This window comes from Colobus angolensis, unplaced genomic scaffold, assembly GCF_000951035.1.
Source record: "Colobus angolensis palliatus isolate OR3802 unplaced genomic scaffold, Cang.pa_1.0 Scaffold116, whole genome shotgun sequence".
Lineage (NCBI taxonomy): Eukaryota > Metazoa > Chordata > Mammalia > Primates > Cercopithecidae > Colobus > Colobus angolensis.
Genome location: NW_012112697.1, coordinates 1,726,809 through 1,744,632, shown reverse-complemented (window position 1 = coordinate 1,744,632; position 17,824 = coordinate 1,726,809). Strand labels below are relative to the sequence as shown.

At 43.2% G+C, this 17,824-nt stretch overlaps 1 protein-coding gene across 1 annotated transcript; it reads left to right on the top strand.

The window, feature by feature from the left end:
- The first annotated feature begins 7,702 nt into the window (after positions 1-7,702).
- PSMD7 (proteasome (prosome, macropain) 26S subunit, non-ATPase, 7) lies at positions 7,703-17,206 on the top strand. Its single transcript, XM_011961559.1, has 7 exons — positions 7,703-7,916; positions 11,062-11,153; positions 11,981-12,073; positions 12,471-12,568; positions 13,122-13,202; positions 15,217-15,308; positions 16,201-17,206. Exons 1-7 carry the CDS (start codon positions 7,843-7,845, stop codon positions 16,643-16,645), a joined length of 975 nt encoding a protein of 324 aa, XP_011816949.1. The 5' UTR covers positions 7,703-7,842; the 3' UTR covers positions 16,646-17,206.
- Positions 17,207-17,824: the final 618 nt, after the last annotated feature.

Here is a 17,824-nt window from a genome sequence, read left to right as displayed (position 1 = left end):
AGGCGCCCACCACCACGCCCAGCTAATTTTTTTGTATTTTTAGTAGAGACGGGGTTTCACCGTGTTAGCCAGGATGGTCTCCATCTCCTGACCTTGTGATCCACCCACCTCAGCCTCTCAAAGTGCTGGGATTACAGGTGTAAGCCACTGCGCCCGGCGGGACTCCAATTCTTAAACCTTATTTGACACATAAGAAAAATCAAAACCTATCTTTGATCATCTGATAGCCATTAAATCCTTAATTACAAATTAGAAGGGAATCTCCTTCACACGCTTCTCATAATAGACACGTCTACCCCGTGTCGAATAGCATCATGTAAGAGATGAAATAACCTCTACTTTTAATCAGACACTAAACACCAGCAAGCAGGCTTTATTTAACACATGACATCATAAGAGCTGACTTAAATATTCTTAACCTAAAAGTTTTGTTATCTTAGAATGTAGGAGCAGTCATCTGATAGTCAAATCAAAAATATTAAAAGAAAGAAAACCCAAAGCAATGTTCCCAAAAGTAAAAAGAGTACACGAAATGAAAGGGATTGATAGGACTCAGAACATCAAAAGCTCCCTGATTACGAGGCGGAGCTTGCAGTGAGCCGAGATCACACCACTGCACTCCAGCCTGGGCGACAGAGCAAGACTCCATCTCTAAAAAAAAAGTTCCCTGATTACATTGGAAGAAGGCTAAGACTCAGAGCAAAAGTCTCCTGGTCATTCGTCAAAAATGCAGAGCTGAGGGCTCCTGAGCAATTGTGGGACTCAACCACAAAATGTGTAACTAATTACACCTATAATTAGTTATGAGCTTGGGAGATAAAAATTAAAAACGAGACGTGTTATCGAGTAACCCCAAAACAAAAACTACTACTACACTCTGAAAGTAGATTCTTCAAAACTTTCAAACAAACATTTCGTCTAGAAGAACACACACCAAACTGTTAAAGGTGATTATATGTGGGTGGTGGGATTATGGGAGATTTTTACTTTACATGCTTTATATTTCTGTACTGCTTGAAGTTCTAACAATGAGTATGCATTACTCTTAGGAACAGAAAGCATGCTTTTAGATCTTTTTGGTAAGTATATTAACATTTTCAAAAATTAAAAAAAAAAATTATGAGCCAGCAAGAGTTTTCATTTTTATTTATTTAAGAGACAGTCTCACTCCGTCACCCAGGCTGGAGTGTAGTGGCAAAATCACAGCTCACTATAACATCATACTCTTGGGCTCAAGCAATCCTCCCACCTCAGCCTCCCAAGTAGTAGCTGGGACTATAGGTCTGTAGGTGAATGCCACCATGCTCAGCCTTTTTTTTTTGAAAGACAAAGTCTCGGTATGTTGCCCAGGCTGGTCTCAAATTCCTGGCATTAAGCAATCCTCCCACCTTGGCCTTGAGCCATGCCACCCAGCCAGGGAACTCTGAAGTAATTTTTTATTCATCCATTCCTTCATATTTCACAGGCAATCAATCACCCATTTTCTGTCCATTCTTCTCTGAAATGCATCTCCCTGTTTCTTTTTCTGTTCCCTCTGCCACTCCGGGTATTTGTCACCTCATACAGAATTATTTAAAATCCTCCTAACAGGGCTTCCCTGATTCCTAGTTCTGTTAAAAAAAAAAAAAAAATCCTTTCTTTTTTCAGAGACAAGGTCTATGTTGCTTGCTCAGGTTGGTCTTGAACTCCACTTCAACCTCCCAAGTAGCTGGGACTACAGGTGCCACCACCACGTCCAGCATTAGCTCTCTTCCTGTTAATCTACTTCACATACTACTACCAGATTAACCTTCTAAAAATGTCACTTCTTTCATATCACTTTCTGACTTACAATAAAAATCCTGTGCCCTTTATAACCCGGTCCTACCCAACCAATGTAAACTTATTTCTCACTACTCTCTTAAATACATCTCTGCTCAGGGCAGCCCAGTCATCTCCCATCCCTGGCTCCCCTCACCTGAGTCAGGCACTACTATCATCCCTCTTTTACATAGAGGAAATTGAGGCGTAGAGAGATTAAGTGACCCATTTAAAATATCCTAGCCAGTGAATAGGAAAGGCAAAATTCAAATATAGATCTGACTCACAGCCCATGCTCTTCTCTATTACCTTCACAGTAGGAGATGAAAGGGAGAAAGCTTACAGGAAAGGGTACCAGAGGCATTAAGAATTTATTCTCTACCATGCTCCAGTTTCTCCACACTCTCAAACTCAGTCCTGCTGGGATGCTTCCAAAATGCTGCCTAGCTTTAGGAACTTCTTCAGACTCTAATCATATCACTTGAGCTGAGCGATATTCCATGACAGCCCTAAATAACCCTCAAATGAAAGAGTAAACGTAGCAAATGACACTGAGAAAGTAAGTGACGGAGCTAACATTTAGGGAGTAGCTACATAACCAAGCACTGAGTGACAGATAATTGATTTACCAAAGACCTTACGTTCACAAAGAATTCACAAATTGCCTAGTTTTCTGTTACCTGTTGCTGCACAACAAACCACCCAAAACTTAGTGACTTAAAACAGCAACAATGACTTATTATTTAACAGAATTTTATAACCTGGGCTGGGCTCAGCTGGGCAGTTCTTCTGTTCCACATGCTATCTACTATGGCTGGAGTATCCACAGTGGTTTTTTCACTCTCATTTCTTGGGACCCTATCTGGAACGGCTGGAATAACTGGGGAATGGCCAAGCATTCCTCTTCTATTCCATATGATCTCTCCTGCAAAGTAGCCAGATTTCTCTACATGACTCAGGGTTCCAAGAGTGGGCACTCCAAGAGAACAAGCTGCACCATGAGTGTTACTCAAGTCTCTGTTTGTATTACACTTGCTAATATCTCACGTGCCAGAGCTAGTCACATGCTCAAGCTCATAGTCAATTTTGGAGACAACACCAGGGCATGAATGCCGAAATGTATGATTCATGGGGGCCTGCCACATTTGATCAAGGCGAGGAGGTGTGACAGGCTGAGCACACTTTCTGATACCATATGGGATATTATACGGGATTTATATTTATTATTCGCTTATAGTCTCTCTCTCCTAAGAAGACTGTAAGTTCAAAGAGGACAAGAGCTTTGTTTTGTTTATTCCTATATAAACAGTATTTAGAACAGTGGCACAGAGTTAGCGCCCAACAAATTGTTAAATGAGTATTGAGAAAAACATCAGAGATACTGGTTATAGAAGACTGCCAAAGTTTACAGTGGAAAAGAGTCATTATCTCAGGGGAAAAATTAAAAGATTCTAGAAACATCATTGGTACAGCTTTTGCCCTTTCCAGGCCTACAGAGGCTGATGGAGAATGATGTTGTAGCTGGGCCTCTGAGTAGATGAAGGCGTCTATTATGAAGAAATAAAATCCATTCTATGCAGCTATTAAAGATGATATAGACCTAGATTTGCTATAAGGAAGTGTATTAATGACACATTATTAGCTCAAAAGGGCAAATTTCAGAACTTTATATACAGTTAAATTCCATTTGCTTTTTTTTTTTTTTTTTTTTTTTTTTTTTGAGACAAAGTCTCGCTCTGTCGCCCAGGCTGGAGTGCAGTGGCAGGATCTTGGCTCTGCAACCTCCACCTCCCAGGTTCAAGCAATTCTCCTGCCTCAGCCTCCCGAGTAGCTGGGATTACAGGCGCCCACCTTCATGCATGGCTAATTTTTTTTCTATTTTTAGTAGAGACAGGATTTCACCATGTTGGCGAAGCTGGTCTCGAACTCCTGACCTTGTGATTCACCCGCCTTCGCCTCCCAAAGGACTGGGACTACAGGTGTGAGCCACGGCGCCCGGTCTATTTGCATATTTTGAAAGCTCTGCATATAGATGCCAAAAGGTACATCTTCAAAAAACTTTCTGAAAGATTCAGCAAAAACTAGTAACCAGTGACTACCTTTAAGGAGAGGAACTAGGGTTCGGGTAAGAAAAGAGAGGGAGACTTGAAGCTCAGCAATAGGTTCATGGGCTTTATTATACTATTCTCCCTACTCTTGCACAGGCTAGGGATTTTCCATTAAAAAGGGTGTTTTAAAAAGATGTCTGGGCCTGGGCACCATGGCTCACGCCTATAATCCTAACACCTTGGGAGGCCAAAGCAGGAGGATCATTTGAGACCAGGAGTTCAAGGCTTCAGTGAGCTAATGATTGCACCACTGCACTCCAACCTTGGTGACAGAGACCCTATCTCTTGAAAAAAATAATAAATTAAAAATGTTAAAATAAGGCTGGGCATAGTGGCTCATGCCTGTAATCCCAGGACTTTGGGAGGCCAAGGCGGGTGAACCACCTGAGGGCAGGAGTTCGAGACCAGCCTGGCCAACATGATGAAACCCCGTCTTTACTAAAAATACAAAAATTAGCCAGGTGTGGAGGTGGGCGCCTGCAATCCCAGCTACTCAGGAGGCTGAGGTGGGAGAATCGCTTGAACCCGGGAGGTGTAGGTTGCAGCGAGCCAAGATCTGGGCAACAAGAGTGAAACTCAGTCTCAATCAATCAATCAATCAAAAAAGTCTGGCTGCAGAGTGGAGGATGGAGATGGGAGAAGGTCAAAACTGGAAGGCAAAAAGACAAACTAGGAAGCTAATGCTGAAGTCCCTTAAGAAATATAACACTTTAGGCCGGGCATGGTAGTTCACGCCTATAATCCCAGCACTTTGGGAAGCCGAGGCGGACAGATCACGAAATCAAGACTATCCTGGCCAACATGGTGAAACCCTATCTCTACTAAAAATACAAAAAAATTAGCTGGGCATGGTGACATGCGCCTACAGTCCCAGCTGCTTGGGAGGCTGAGGCAGGAGAATCACTTGAATGTGGTGTGTGCCTACAGTCCCAGCTGCTTGGGAGGCTGAGGCAGGAGAATCACTTGAACCTGGGAGGCAGAGGTTGCAGGGAGCCAAGATTGCGCCACTGCACTCCAGCCTGGCGACAAAGTGGGACTCCATCTCAAAAAAAAAAAAAAAAAAATAGCACTTTGGGCCAGGGTTAATCTTAGTTTTCTGTATGTGGTAAGATTTCAGGTGACTGTAATTTATTTCAATTAATTAATTTATTTGTGACAAGGTCCTGTTGTTCAGAAGGGTCATGAACTCCTGGGCTCACGTGATCCTCCAACCTCAGCCTTCCAAGTATGTGGGATTAAAGGAACAGGCCACCATGCCCAGCTCTACATTCATTTTTATTTATCTAAACAGTGTCATTTTTCCACAATGATCATGTGTAACTAGAATACTTTTATAAGTTCATAGTCAATTCCACACTGCTTCAGTGAGTCAGGATTGGAGACACCCAATAAGCTTCAAAACAGCTTACTTAGTCTGTACAACTGCAAAGTGAACTCAGTGTGAAATAAAACACATCACTTTCTAAAGTTTGAAATTTAGTGTCTTAATAAAATTAATGCAATTATTTTGCCTAAGACTGCTGCAAGCAGGTGCACCACCCAATTAGGAACTGGGGTCACAGAAACCTGGCTTGATCCTGACCAGCAATGTGATCTTGGAACGATCCTTCCCAATGTCTGAGCGTTATTGTCATCTTCCATTTCATTACCATAACTATTTATTTATTTATATAGTAATCACTGAGTGTCTCCTATGTGCCAGGCACTTTTCAAGACACTGAAAATATAAAAGTAAACTAGGGGCCAGGTGTGGTGGCTCACACCTGTAATCCCAGCACTTTGGGAAGCCAAGGCAGGCAGATCACTTGAGGTCAAGAGTTCCAGATCAGCCTTGCCAACATGGTGAAACTCCATCTCTAATAAAAATAGAAAAATTAGCAGGGCATGGTGGCACCTCACCTGTAATCCCAGCTACTCGGGAAGCTGAGGCAAGAGAATCGCCTGAACCCGGGAGGTGAAGGTTGTAGTAAGCCAAGATTGTGCCACTGCATTTCAGGCTGGGTGACAGAGCGAGACTCTGTCTCATTTATAAAAAAAAAAAAAGAGCTTACATTCTAATGAGAGACAAAGACAATGAACAGAATAAGCAAATTCTACAAACTATTCACAAGCAGTAAAAACTATGGAGAAAACTAAAGCAGAAACACGTAAGTACGGGGAGAAAGATGAAATTTTTTCTAAGTGTCAGAAAAAGCCCACCTCGACAGCAACATCTGAGCAACAATTTTCATTTGTTATGAGAAAATACCAACTTTGTAAGGTTGTTACAAGCCTTGTTAACACAGCATAGGCCTCACCTGAAAGCTTGTTAGAAGCGCAGAATCTCAGGTCCCATCTCAGATCTACAGAATCAGAATCTGTATTTTAACAAGGTCCCCAGGTGATTTGTAAGCATATCAAAGTTTGAGAAATATTAATTAAAAGAATTAACATTAATTCTACAGGGCTGGCATATTATAAGGCACGCAGTAGATTCAATAACTCTTAGTTTTCTTTCCTCATTAACATAACCCTTATATCTTTCTAGTTATAATTAAGAATAAACGGCCTGGCACGGTAGCTCATGCCTGTAATCCCAGCACTTTGGGAGGCTGAGGTGGGAGGATTGCTTGAGGCTGGGAGTTTGAGACCAGCTTGCATAACACAGTGAGACACCAACTGTACAAAAAAAAAAAAATTAAAATTAAAAAATTAAAATAGCATTGAGAGTCTCTTCAATTAATTATGAATATTAAGCATATCCTGCCATTTACTTCCTTGTGGATCTAGCGGAAAATCTGAAAATAAAGCCAAGTTGCAGGCAGAAGACAAATTCACACGCAGACAAATTAAAACTCCTGACTACATTAAAGTCTCTCCTTGGTGGCCAAATTTCAGTATAATCTTTGCTAATGTTTTTCACCACCCACAAATAAGAGAGACTAAGTGTGTCCCTTGACATTTGGAGGTAAGGAAGTCTACCTTTAAAAACAAGAGGCCAAAATGTTGGGAAAATCCTCTGGTGATAAAGGGAAAGCAAAAATTGTTTAAAGACAGAACAAAAAATAAGTAAATAATTCAGGTTGCTTAAGTATTGCTTTCGTTTACAAAAACAGCAACTTGAGACGATATAAACCTGTACGATTTTTCTTATAATTTGCCTCCTGCAAATAAGCTTAAGTCCTTGTCTCCTTTAGTCTCCCAGGTCGCCGTCCTCTTCTGTTTCCTAGCTAAATATCGCAAGATACTTCCTTACTGCCTTCCATCTTTTCTTCAGCGCTTATGTAAATTCTCATTTCAAAAGCAAAGGCACAATTGCGTTCTTCTAGCCCTAGTTACGCAGTAATATAAGGACCTGTGGAAACCTGCAGGTTGCCACGTTCATTGCAAAGTGTCCACAGTAAAAGACAAAGGAGAAATTCCCCCTGGCAATGAAAATGAGAATGAGATAAATTACCAAATGACATTAAAAGCGTGCTCTAATCTTAGAGATTTAAAATTCCTCTCAGAAATCCCGGAGGATTTTGACTTGAAGCAAAACTGCGCTTCTTCCTGGTGGTGGAAAAGTAAACTGTTAACTATTTACTTTACTGGTGGTGGGAGGTGGGTGCTGGGAAGGAACTGAGGCGAAATGCCTCTGCAGGTGACGGTGCAGGCCAATACCAGGAGGTGAAGTCACCAGTATCCCTTCCGCTCTTAAGTCCAGGGAAACGCAAGGCAAGGGACCAGGCGCCACCCCCTCCTTTCTCGAGCCCTTTCCCCGCCCACACATGGCGGCGGTGGCGAAGATCCGGGCCCGCCGCGCGAGGCACTCTGGGAGCGGAAGAAGAAGGCCGCGCGAGGGCTGGCGAACCGGAAGAAAAGGCGCTGGGCCTGAAAGCGCCCCGGTAATCCATATAGCTGCCGGTGTTTGCGGGTGGCAGGGAAGCAGGCCTGGCGAGCGGGGTGTGTCGCGATGCCGGAGCTGGCGGTGCAGAAGGTGGTGGTCCACCCCCTGGTGTTGCTCAGTGTGGTGGATCATTTCAACCGGTGAGCGAGCGGCCTACAGCGGAGCTGGCGGCGCAGCCGCTGCTGAGTCACGGGCACGCTGGGGATGGCCCGGCGGCCGCGGGCGACCTGGGGACGCAGACAGGGCGGCTGGTGACCCTTACTTGTTCAGGAGCGGAGACCAGCCTCGGCTCACGATGCCGGAGTCATCCAGCCTCCTGCCCCTGCTCCAGCTGCCGCCACTCCGGGACCTGGGCTGCCTGTTCCGTTTACCCAGTGTGTTTTACAGAGTTCCCTTTACGAGTTCGTTTTGCCGAAGTTCGTTTTATCGAAATCTGGATGATGCCGGGGGTCGGGGGATGCGGCTAGCTTTAGTTGGCCCTGACCCGCGCCCCCAAGCTCCTGTCTGTCACTTGGTTTTGCCGAAATCTGGATGAAGCCAGGGTGGGGCGGAGGCAGGCTAGCTTCATTTGGCTCTGACCCCTGTCCCCCAGGGTCGTATCTTCGTTTGACCCAGTTGGTTTCACTGAAATGTGATGTCTGGATGATGCCCGGGTGGGGCGGAGGGGGCTAGCTTCATTTAGCCCCGCCCCCAGGCTATGTATGTTTATCTTCGTTTGACCGAGTTAGTTTCACCGAAATATGGATGATGCCGGAGTAGGGTGCAGGGGGGCTACCTTCATTTGGCCCCGACCCCCGCCCCAGGGTCGTATTTATGTTTATCCTCGTTTAACCAAGTTGATTTTACCGAAATGTGAATGATGCTTGGATGATGCTGGAGTGGGGCAGAGGGGGCTAGCTTCAATTTGTCCCTGACCCCCGCCCCCAGATTCGTATCTATGTTTGTCTTCACTTGACCGAGTTCCTGTTATCGAAATCTGGATGATGCTCTGCACCAGGAAGGGCTTCCTGGATCAGCTGTGGTTTTAACCCATTAACATTTTTAAATGGGAATCTGATTAGACTCCGTCTCAAAAAAAAAAGTACATATGTATATATAATATATGTATATATAGTATATATGGATTCTATACAGATGTATATATATTAGATAGATAGATAGATGAGGTTTCCATTAAAAAAAAAAAAAAACCATGAGGCTGGGCAAGGCGGCTCACGCCTGTAATCCCAGCACTTTGGGAGGCTGAGACGGGAGGATCACTTGAGCCCAGGAGTTCGAAGCTGTCGTGAGCTCAGATCATGCCACTGCACTCCAGCCTGGGTGAGAGTGACACCTTGTCTCCAAAAAAAACAAAGAGAGAGAGAGACCAGTTGGAGATTTGGACCGTGATGAATAGGTAAGGAAACATCTCAGAGGTCATCTAGTAAGCTCACTGTTTGAGGGTGTACATCCACCACCCCTTGGTTTTGGAGCGGTTCATCCTGCTAGACCTGTTGCACATGTTTCTAAGTTTTACAAGATTGTTAGTTGAATTGGCAAATGTAAAGACCCAGTTCAGAGCATCTGCTATAAAGCCATTGTTGCAGTGTCCATTCTCCTACGACTTGCTCTGTGCAACTAATTCAGCTGGAGCCGTAAAAGGACCCTCAGCCTAGGATATGTTGGCTTTTCTACAGTAGAGGAATTACTATTTTTCTCCCATGGGATACTAGGGGCAGGCACCATTTCAGTTCTATTCAAGCACTTGTTAAGAGCACTAGCTTTTAGACTGGTCTGGTGGTACATGCCTCTAAATCCTAGCACTTTCGGAGACCGAGGTGGGTGGATTGCTTGAGCTTAGGAGTTCAAGACCAGCCTGGGCCACATGGTGAAAATCCCTTCTCTACAAAAAAAAAAAAAAAAAAAAAAATTACCCAGGTGTGGTGGTATATGCCTGTAGTCTCAGCTACTCGGGAGGCTGAAGTGGGAGGATCACTTGAATCTGAGAAGTAGAGGCTGCAGTGAGCCAAGATTGTGCCACTGGACTCCAGTCTGGGCAACAGAGTGAGACCTTGTCTCAAAAACAAAGAAGAGCACTAGCTTCTCTATCAATTAAGTGTAGGGTTTTAAAAACACAAATGGACTTTGGTAGACCAAAACAAAAGCCCATGAGTATGGAAGTTTCCCTTGAAGTTGGAAACTCAATTTCCCCCTTACCGCCCCCCCCCGCCCCTAAAAATTAGAGGCACCAGAAATACAGAATCATTAACTTTGTTTGATTCAAACCCGAACCTAGTAACCATTTATAGATTTGCCAACTATATGCTTACAATTAAACCAATGTGAAACTAGCAGCTGTTAAGAAAATGTAATTAACAGTGGCTTTTGTCTTTCCTAAGCATTGAGTTGTGTTGCTGTGTTACACATTTACTAGTGGTTAAAGAATGCTTCCTGAAGACCAAGGAAATGGGTGTATGTAAGTGAAGCACTTGTAACTCCTTAGGAGAAAATGACTGAGGAGGCTTGAAATGGAGATAAAAATTCTCAAGTAAAATCTTTCTCATTCAGCCCTCCCCTATTTATTCATTTATTTTGAGACAGGGTCTGCCCAGGCTGGGATGCAGTGGCACAATCTCGGCTCACTGTAGCTAGCCTCAAACTCGACCTTCTGGGCTCAAGCAATCCCCCCATCTCAGTCCCCCAACCCCAAGCAGCTGAGACGACAGGCACACCCCCACTGTGCCCAGCTAAGTTTTGTATCTTTTGTAGACAGGTTTTCGCCACATTGCCCACACTGCTCATGCTGGTCTCAAACTCCTGAGCTCAGGTGATCTGTCCACCTCAGCCTCCCAAAGTGCTGGGATTACAGGCATGAGCCACCGTGCCTGGCCTACTCTAGCATCTTTATTCCAAAAAAGATTTCAGGATGGGAAAAGTTTAAAGGAGAAAGAAAGCTGCAAAGAAAAAGTTAAATGTGGTAGCGTGGCTTAAATGAGTTTTCAGACTAAGATCTGGGAAGTTTTCATTTTCTTCATTTTAAATTTCTGTGAAGTCTGAAATTTTCCCAAGCATGTATTACTTCACAATGTTAAGTAAAAACTGCCAGTGTGTGTCAGCACCAAGTTTGTGAATTGCCCCTTATATAAGTTAATATCAACCTAACCCTATTACATTGGTTTAGAAAGATTAGTTCCTAGGTAAACTAAATTGTGTCTGTGCCATTGATACTTCCCATTGAGTATCTTATTGTTGGATCCATGTTTCTGTGCTAACCTATCCACACTGACCACCTGTTTTCTCGTTCAGAATCGGCAAGGTTGGAAATCAGAAGCGCGTTGTTGGTGTGCTTTTGGGGTCATGGCAAAAGAAAGTACTTGATGTATCAAACAGTTTTGCAGGTAAAAGACAAATTTTGTGTTTTTCTGAGCATGATTAAAATGTCAGTTGACTTTTTAAGAAAATAAACTTTTGTTACCACTTTTGACTACAACCCACAGATTGGCTCAAAATTGCTGAAGTATAGAAAAGAGAACCTGAAGATTGCACACTAGACCAGGCAGTAAATACTTTAAACTTGCAGGCCATGTGGTCTCCACTGCACCTGCTCCTCTCTGCTGTTGTAGTGCAAGAGCTGCTATAGACAACATGTAAACAAACGATGAGAGTGGCAGTATTACAGCAACCCTCTGCAGCTGGCAGTTTGTCAACCCCCACAAACTGTTCAACCATGCTTCTTATAGGTAGAGTAAGGGGAGAGATGGGGAACTTTACTCGTGTGAATCCTCACAAGAACGTATCCATGTATTACTTGGATGATTAAAGCAACAACAATAAAGAACATGCTGGATGACCTCTGGACTAGAGGTCACTAACTCTGGTGTCTAAAACGACCAGCTAATAATGTCATTTGCCAAATAGAAAATACCAGGAAATTACTGGGCTTCTAAAAAACTGAAAAGCACGTGTCTTTTTTAAAGAGCTACAACCTCTACCTGGCTGTAGCTGGTAGTTGCCAGGTATTCCAGTTTTTTAAGAGAAGCTGGAGGTCTGGATTTTTCTGTGAACTCTCCCAGTTTTTGAGGACAGCTCAAAAAAAACAATTTTAATATCATGTTGGGCAAGTGAAACACGTAAGTGAATCAGAACTGGCCTGAGGGTCTTTACTTGTGACTTTTGTTCTAGGTTTCTACCAAGCACCCTAAACTAACTTTTTTTTCCTCTTTAGTTCCTTTTGATGAAGATGACAAAGATGATTCTGTGTGGTTTTTAGACCATGATTATTTGGAAAACATGTATGGAATGTTTAAGAAAGTCAATGGTACGTCTTGATGTTCTAAGGTGTTACAGCATAGAATTGATCTGTGTGGGGGGGGGGTCTTCTGTTTGCTTTTCTTTAACATCAAGGCCCTTTCAGTTGGCTACACTTAGTAAGACTAGTGGGAGTAGAAGAATAAGGTAGAATAAATGAAAAACTAGAGTAGCAATTTAAGGCCATATAGGCCACCTGGGTTTGGGTAAGAGGGGAAATAACGCTCTAATTGCAGCCGAAAAGTGAAGAACTGTCCAGTAAAATCAGTCTTCCATTAGTTTTAGTACCACCAGGGTAAATATGTCTGGAATTTTCAAAGAGGTAAAGGACATAACATATCCTTTTTGAGGGAGTTGTATCAAGCTTCATGAAATAGTTAAAGCCCACTAATTTTTTTCCTTCCTAGCCAGAGAAAGAATAGTTGGCTGGTACCACACAGGCCCTAAACTACACAAGAATGACATTGCCATCAATGAACTCATGAAAAGATACTGTCCTAATTCCGTAAGTGCTCTCTATTTTTAAAACTCTTGAATGATTTTTTGCCAGCCAGCTCAAGTAAGAGCATCCAGAGAAGAATTTGAGTAGCAAATCTGCTTACTGCTTTATCTCCATAAACTTCTGTTAATTTGTAGTGCTCTGTGAAGTATACTGTAACCTAATACATTTGATAAGTAACAGTCTACACCTGCTAAGTACCAGGTGTATGAGTTATGTAATCCAGTAACTGTATATTCTCTTTAGGAATGAGAAAACTGAGGTTTAGAATGGTTAGGAAGGTCTGGTAAGGGGTGGGACTGGGATTGAAATTTTGGCTGTATTGACTCTAATGTCCTTGTGGGAGGCACTGTACTGCCCCTCAGCTTGTTAATGAAGGGGATTGAAAAGCAGAAAAAATGATGATATCATTTGAAGTATAAATGCATTTTTGCTGAAAATTCTGGTTCCTTTCTAATTGAATAGAAGAAATAGCTTTAGTAATTGTGAGAGGAATGCCTGAAATTACCCCTTTTGTGCTGGGCGTGAGATGATTTGCTAAGATGTGTTTCTCTGCCAGGTATTGGTCATCATTGATGTGAAGCCGAAGGACCTAGGGCTGCCCACAGAAGCGTACATTTCAGTGGAAGAAGTCCATGATGTGAGTCATCTTGCCATGAACCTGGGGGGTTCGACTTGCCGCTTATTGGGTGATTGGCTTTTTTTTTTTTTTTTTCCAATTTTCAGGTCAACAAATCCTTTGTCTCTATAACAAAAGAAGGTAGTTAAGTTTTTTCCCCTTTGACTTTTTTAATCACCACATTTTGGAAATGGAGAGGAACACAGAAATCTAAATTCCATCCAGGCACAGTGGCTCACCCAGTGCTTTGAGAGGCAGAGGTGGGAGGATTGCCTAAGCCTAGGAGTTGAGGACCAGCCTGGCAAAACATAGCAAGACCCCTACAAAAATAAAAACATTAGCCAGGCATGATGGTCCATGCCTGTATTCCAGGCTACTCAGGAGGTTGAGACGGGAGGATTGTCTGAGCCCAGGAGTTCAAGCTTACAGTGAGCTATGATCACGCCACTGCATTCCAACCTGTGCGACAATGAGACCCTGTCCCCCCAAAAAAACAAAACAGAAATCCAGATTCCCCTTTTATAAATGAAAACTTTAAGGGATGAATTACGGTCTCCTTTTGGGTTTAGATTTGCAGTATTTATCCTTACTTTCAGTTTTAAGATTTGGAAAAGGATATTTTAGGATAGCTCTGTGCAAATGTTCCTTGCATCGACCTCTGTCTTCCTGGAGCTTTTCTCTTTGCCTGGCTACCAGGGAACTTAGATCCAATGTATCACCTAGTTGCAGTAGGGCTTTCATCCCTGTTTTGACCCCGTTGTTTTTAGTGAATTTTTCTCCTGCCTCTTTAGAAAAGGAATTGAGGTTGCTCATACACACGCACCCCAAGGAAGCAAGACTTTTTTTTTTAGTAGGGGATAAAGGGGATATACGGGTCATGTTACCAGATGAAACTCAAGAAGGATTAATGCCTGTAAAGGTTACCAAGAAATCCCACAAGACTGTTAAAGGTTCTGACCATCTTGGCATGCAAAGCAAAGAGAATCCCGCTTGCAGGATTAACCCTATCCTGAATAAAATAATCGCGGCTCACTTCTATAGCACTTAGTGTGAGTGGAGTGACTTGCCCAAGGTCTCGGAGCTCCCTTATTACATACATGGCGGCGCCAGATTTGAATCCAGCTAGCCTGGCTGTGGAGCCTGTGCTCTTACCACTGTGCTGTCCTCCCTTGCACACAGTTTACAGCCTTTTGCAGGAGACGTACAGCCTCTTCTGGCACAAAGTCTGAGAAAAGTATCTTCCGAGTCCCTTCAGGATGTCACTGGGTGCCCACCAGGAATCATGTCCCCAGTGGATCCTTTGATTAATTCAGACCGCCAGAAAGCCAGCTATTCTGATTGCATTGGTTTGGGCACTCTGGAATCGTTTGATCCAAGAGACAATAAAGGGCTAAAAGTTACATTTTCTGGCATGAACTTGCTTCCGTACAGATACTCTATATTGTCCATTCTAGAAAGAACTATATACTTTTTTTTTTTTTAAGATAATCTCGCTCTGTTGCTCTGGCTGGAGTGCAGTGGTGTGATCTCAGCTCACTGCACCCTCCACCTCCCAAGTGGTTCTCATTCCTCAGCCTCCAGAGTAGCTGGAATTTCAGGCACCCGCCACCACACCTGGCTAGTGTTTTTTGTAGAGGGTTTTTTGCCATGTTGCCCAGGCTGGTCTCGAATTCTCATCATTCCAAAGTGCTGAGATTACAGGTGTGAGCCACCATGCCCAGCCAGAACAATCCACTTACAAGAATCAACCTGAGACTTCCCTGTGTGTCCATCCCAAGTGTGGGCTTGAGGGAATTTCCAGATTTTCTCAACTCACAGTGCCCCAGCAGACTGCATCACTGAGCAGCACCACAGTGATGTCAGCTTTGAAGGCTAAACTTCCAAAGCAAGCCTTACCCACCCTTGCCATAGAAAATTCTCAGTCATGCACCCATTAAATGAGCTGACGTAAAGCAAAAGTCTCAAGGTGCGAAAAGGAACACATATCAGTTTGTTTCTGGAAAATAAATAATTATAGTTAGGCTTCCTCTCCCAGGATGGAACCCCAACCTCGAAAACATTTGAACACGTGACCAGTGAAATTGGAGCAGAGGAAGCTGAGGAAGTTGGAGTTGAACACTTGTTACGGTGAGACCCTAGTACACATCAAAATAATGCGCTGCCCGAGAGGCCACACACTGTAAGGAAGAGGTTTGTGTCAAGAGTATGGAGACCTGGGTTCCGGTCCTGGCCATCCACTAACAAGTCTGCCATTCTGAGCAAATCACAGTCTCTTTCCAGACCTTTGTTTTCTTGTCTGTACATTGAAATGTTTGAACTACATCAACTGTAAATGTCTTGAGTTACAATTTATGACTTTGTGGATAGCATACCTTGTCTGGAAACTAGAATGTTGGCTGTGACGGGAAGAGAGGTGTGAGAATGCAGGCCTGCACTCCACTAGATATCCTTCTCAACAAATGTAGCCCATTTTCTGGAGAGAATCTTCATCTTGGGGTAGCTTTTGTTTCAAAATCCTATATCTATATAATCCTTATTTGAAAGGGGTCATAGTTTTATCAGTCAATGAGGTTCCTTCCAGTTCTAAAGAGTACCGTCTCTTAAATTTAAGCTTCTCGATATTCTGGAGATGCTGGTAGAGAAAATGCCATCCTTTTAAGAACAGGAAAGCCGAGATAGCTTCAGTATAAGGCTACCCAGAAAGTTATTGGCAGATCTCAACTGTTCACCTAAACAATCTCTTTTTTTTTTTCTTAAGTGAAAATGGTTTTATTTTAGCTCTCTTTTGTAATTATTTTTTGAAAAATGTCCTGTGATGAGAAAGATAAAATATGTGGCTCCGAATGATAACAATTTCGTAATTGATAACTAAATCTTTATCAAATGGAAAAGTGACATTTTTCTTTTAAAAACTTGCCCCACCCAACAAAGCTAGGTATTTTCTTAGAATGTAAGAACTTGCGTGATAACATGGTACCCGATGCCTTTTCCTGCCCTTTCTAACTGCGGGTTATTACAGAGACATCAAAGACACGACGGTGGGCACTCTGTCCCAGAGGATCACAAACCAGGTCCATGGTTTGAAGGGACTGAACTCCAAGCTTCTGGATATCAGGAGCTACCTGGAAAAAGTCGCCACAGGCAAGCTGCCTATCAACCACCAGATCATCTACCAGCTGCAGGACGTCTTCAACCTGCTGCCAGACGTCAGCCTGCAGGAGTTTGTCAAGGCCTTTTACCTGAAGACCAACGACCAGATGGTGGTAGTGTACTTGGCCTCGCTGATCCGTTCCGTGGTCGCCCTGCACAACCTCATCAACAACAAGATTGCCAACCGCGATGCAGAGAAGAAAGAAGGGCAGGAGAAAGAAGACAGCAAAAAGGATAGGAAAGAGGACAAGGAGAAAGATAAAGATAAGGAAAAGAGTGATGTAAAGAAAGAGGAGAAAAAGGAGAAAAAGTAAAACGTGTATTAAATAGCTTTTTTAATTTGTAAATTAAAATCTCACAAACTAAACCAGTCTGCTGCCAGAGGGTTCTTTTCCACTCGGCGTGCTTGTTAGGAAGCTGGCCCGCCGAGAGCTCTCTGCCTCCGGCCACTCTTGCTGTGGTGCTACATGGAAGAGTATGGAGACTGAGCTCAAACCTGAACTGCAGCTTCAGCTGCTGGGAGCTGGGGATATGATAGTCAGCTCAGGCTTCAGATTGTGTGAGAACAATGAGGAGAAATCAACAAAGCGTTTTGGTAACTCTTCATTCGTTTCTCTGTAAAACCAGAAGTTGAATTTTCCCCACGTTGAAAGATTCTTGGGGTCTGTTTCTGGAATTTTACACAGTCGCTAAATAGAATGCATGAATTCCATCATGTTTTCTGCCTGGTGACACGTAGAGTCCAGACCCTTCTGAACTCTGCTGACAATACCACACCGTGTTTTGGACCCACAGCTCTGGCATTCTCAGGGGTTGTGATCCAGCTCCATATATTGTTTACCTTCAAAGACACAATTAAATGACTTGATTTTTAAGGCTGTGTTCTAGTCGTTTTTGACTTTGGGAGTAGTGATCTGTTGTTTCCAGAAGCAGCCAAGACAGCCTTCGATTGGAGCTGCCTTAAGGAGTTCTCTTGGACTTGGTATCATTTATGAAACAGCATCACGTTCCCCTAAATGGAAACAGGCAGTCTGCTGTAGTGAGGAGAGTTCTCTGAGCCCAGAAGACCCAGGTTCTAGTTTGTACCTCAGATCCCTCATTTGTGAGGTGGTAGGTTGCAGTCAGTCATCTCTGAAGGCCCCAGAACAGTGTTTCAAAGGGGACACATGTACCACTGTAGCAGCTGTAAGTACCTCAGACCACAGACCAAACAGGCATGTTACTAAGAGTGGAACAACGTTTCCCCTAAGATAAGTGCAGAGGACTCCTAGAGGAACTAATTAAACAGGGCACTAAATCATTTGACTTATAATAGTCACGGATATTAAATTTCCTTTCTTGAACAGGTAGAACCTCTCAAATGTACTACGTGGATTATTCATCTTGAAAGATTTAAGAATACAATAAAATAGCACAAAAACTCAGTTGCATCTCAGAAACCACTTCATGAGGTTATAATGCCTTAAAGTAATCAGAAGCATCGATTTTTATTC

What these genes read in the sequence shown, in the direction of transcription:
- PSMD7 (XM_011961559.1), top strand. Translation starts at nt 7,843, where the DNA reads ATGCCGGAGCTGGCGGTGCAGAAGGTGGTGGTCCACCCCCTGGTGTTG. An exon ending in TGTATCAAACAGTTTTGCAG is followed by an intron (nt 11,154 to 11,980) that starts GTAAAAGACAAA and finishes TTTCCTCTTTAG; the next exon opens with TTCCTTTTGATGAAGATGAC. An exon ending in AATGTTTAAGAAAGTCAATG is followed by an intron (nt 12,074 to 12,470) that starts GTACGTCTTGAT and finishes TTTCCTTCCTAG; the next exon opens with CCAGAGAAAGAATAGTTGGC.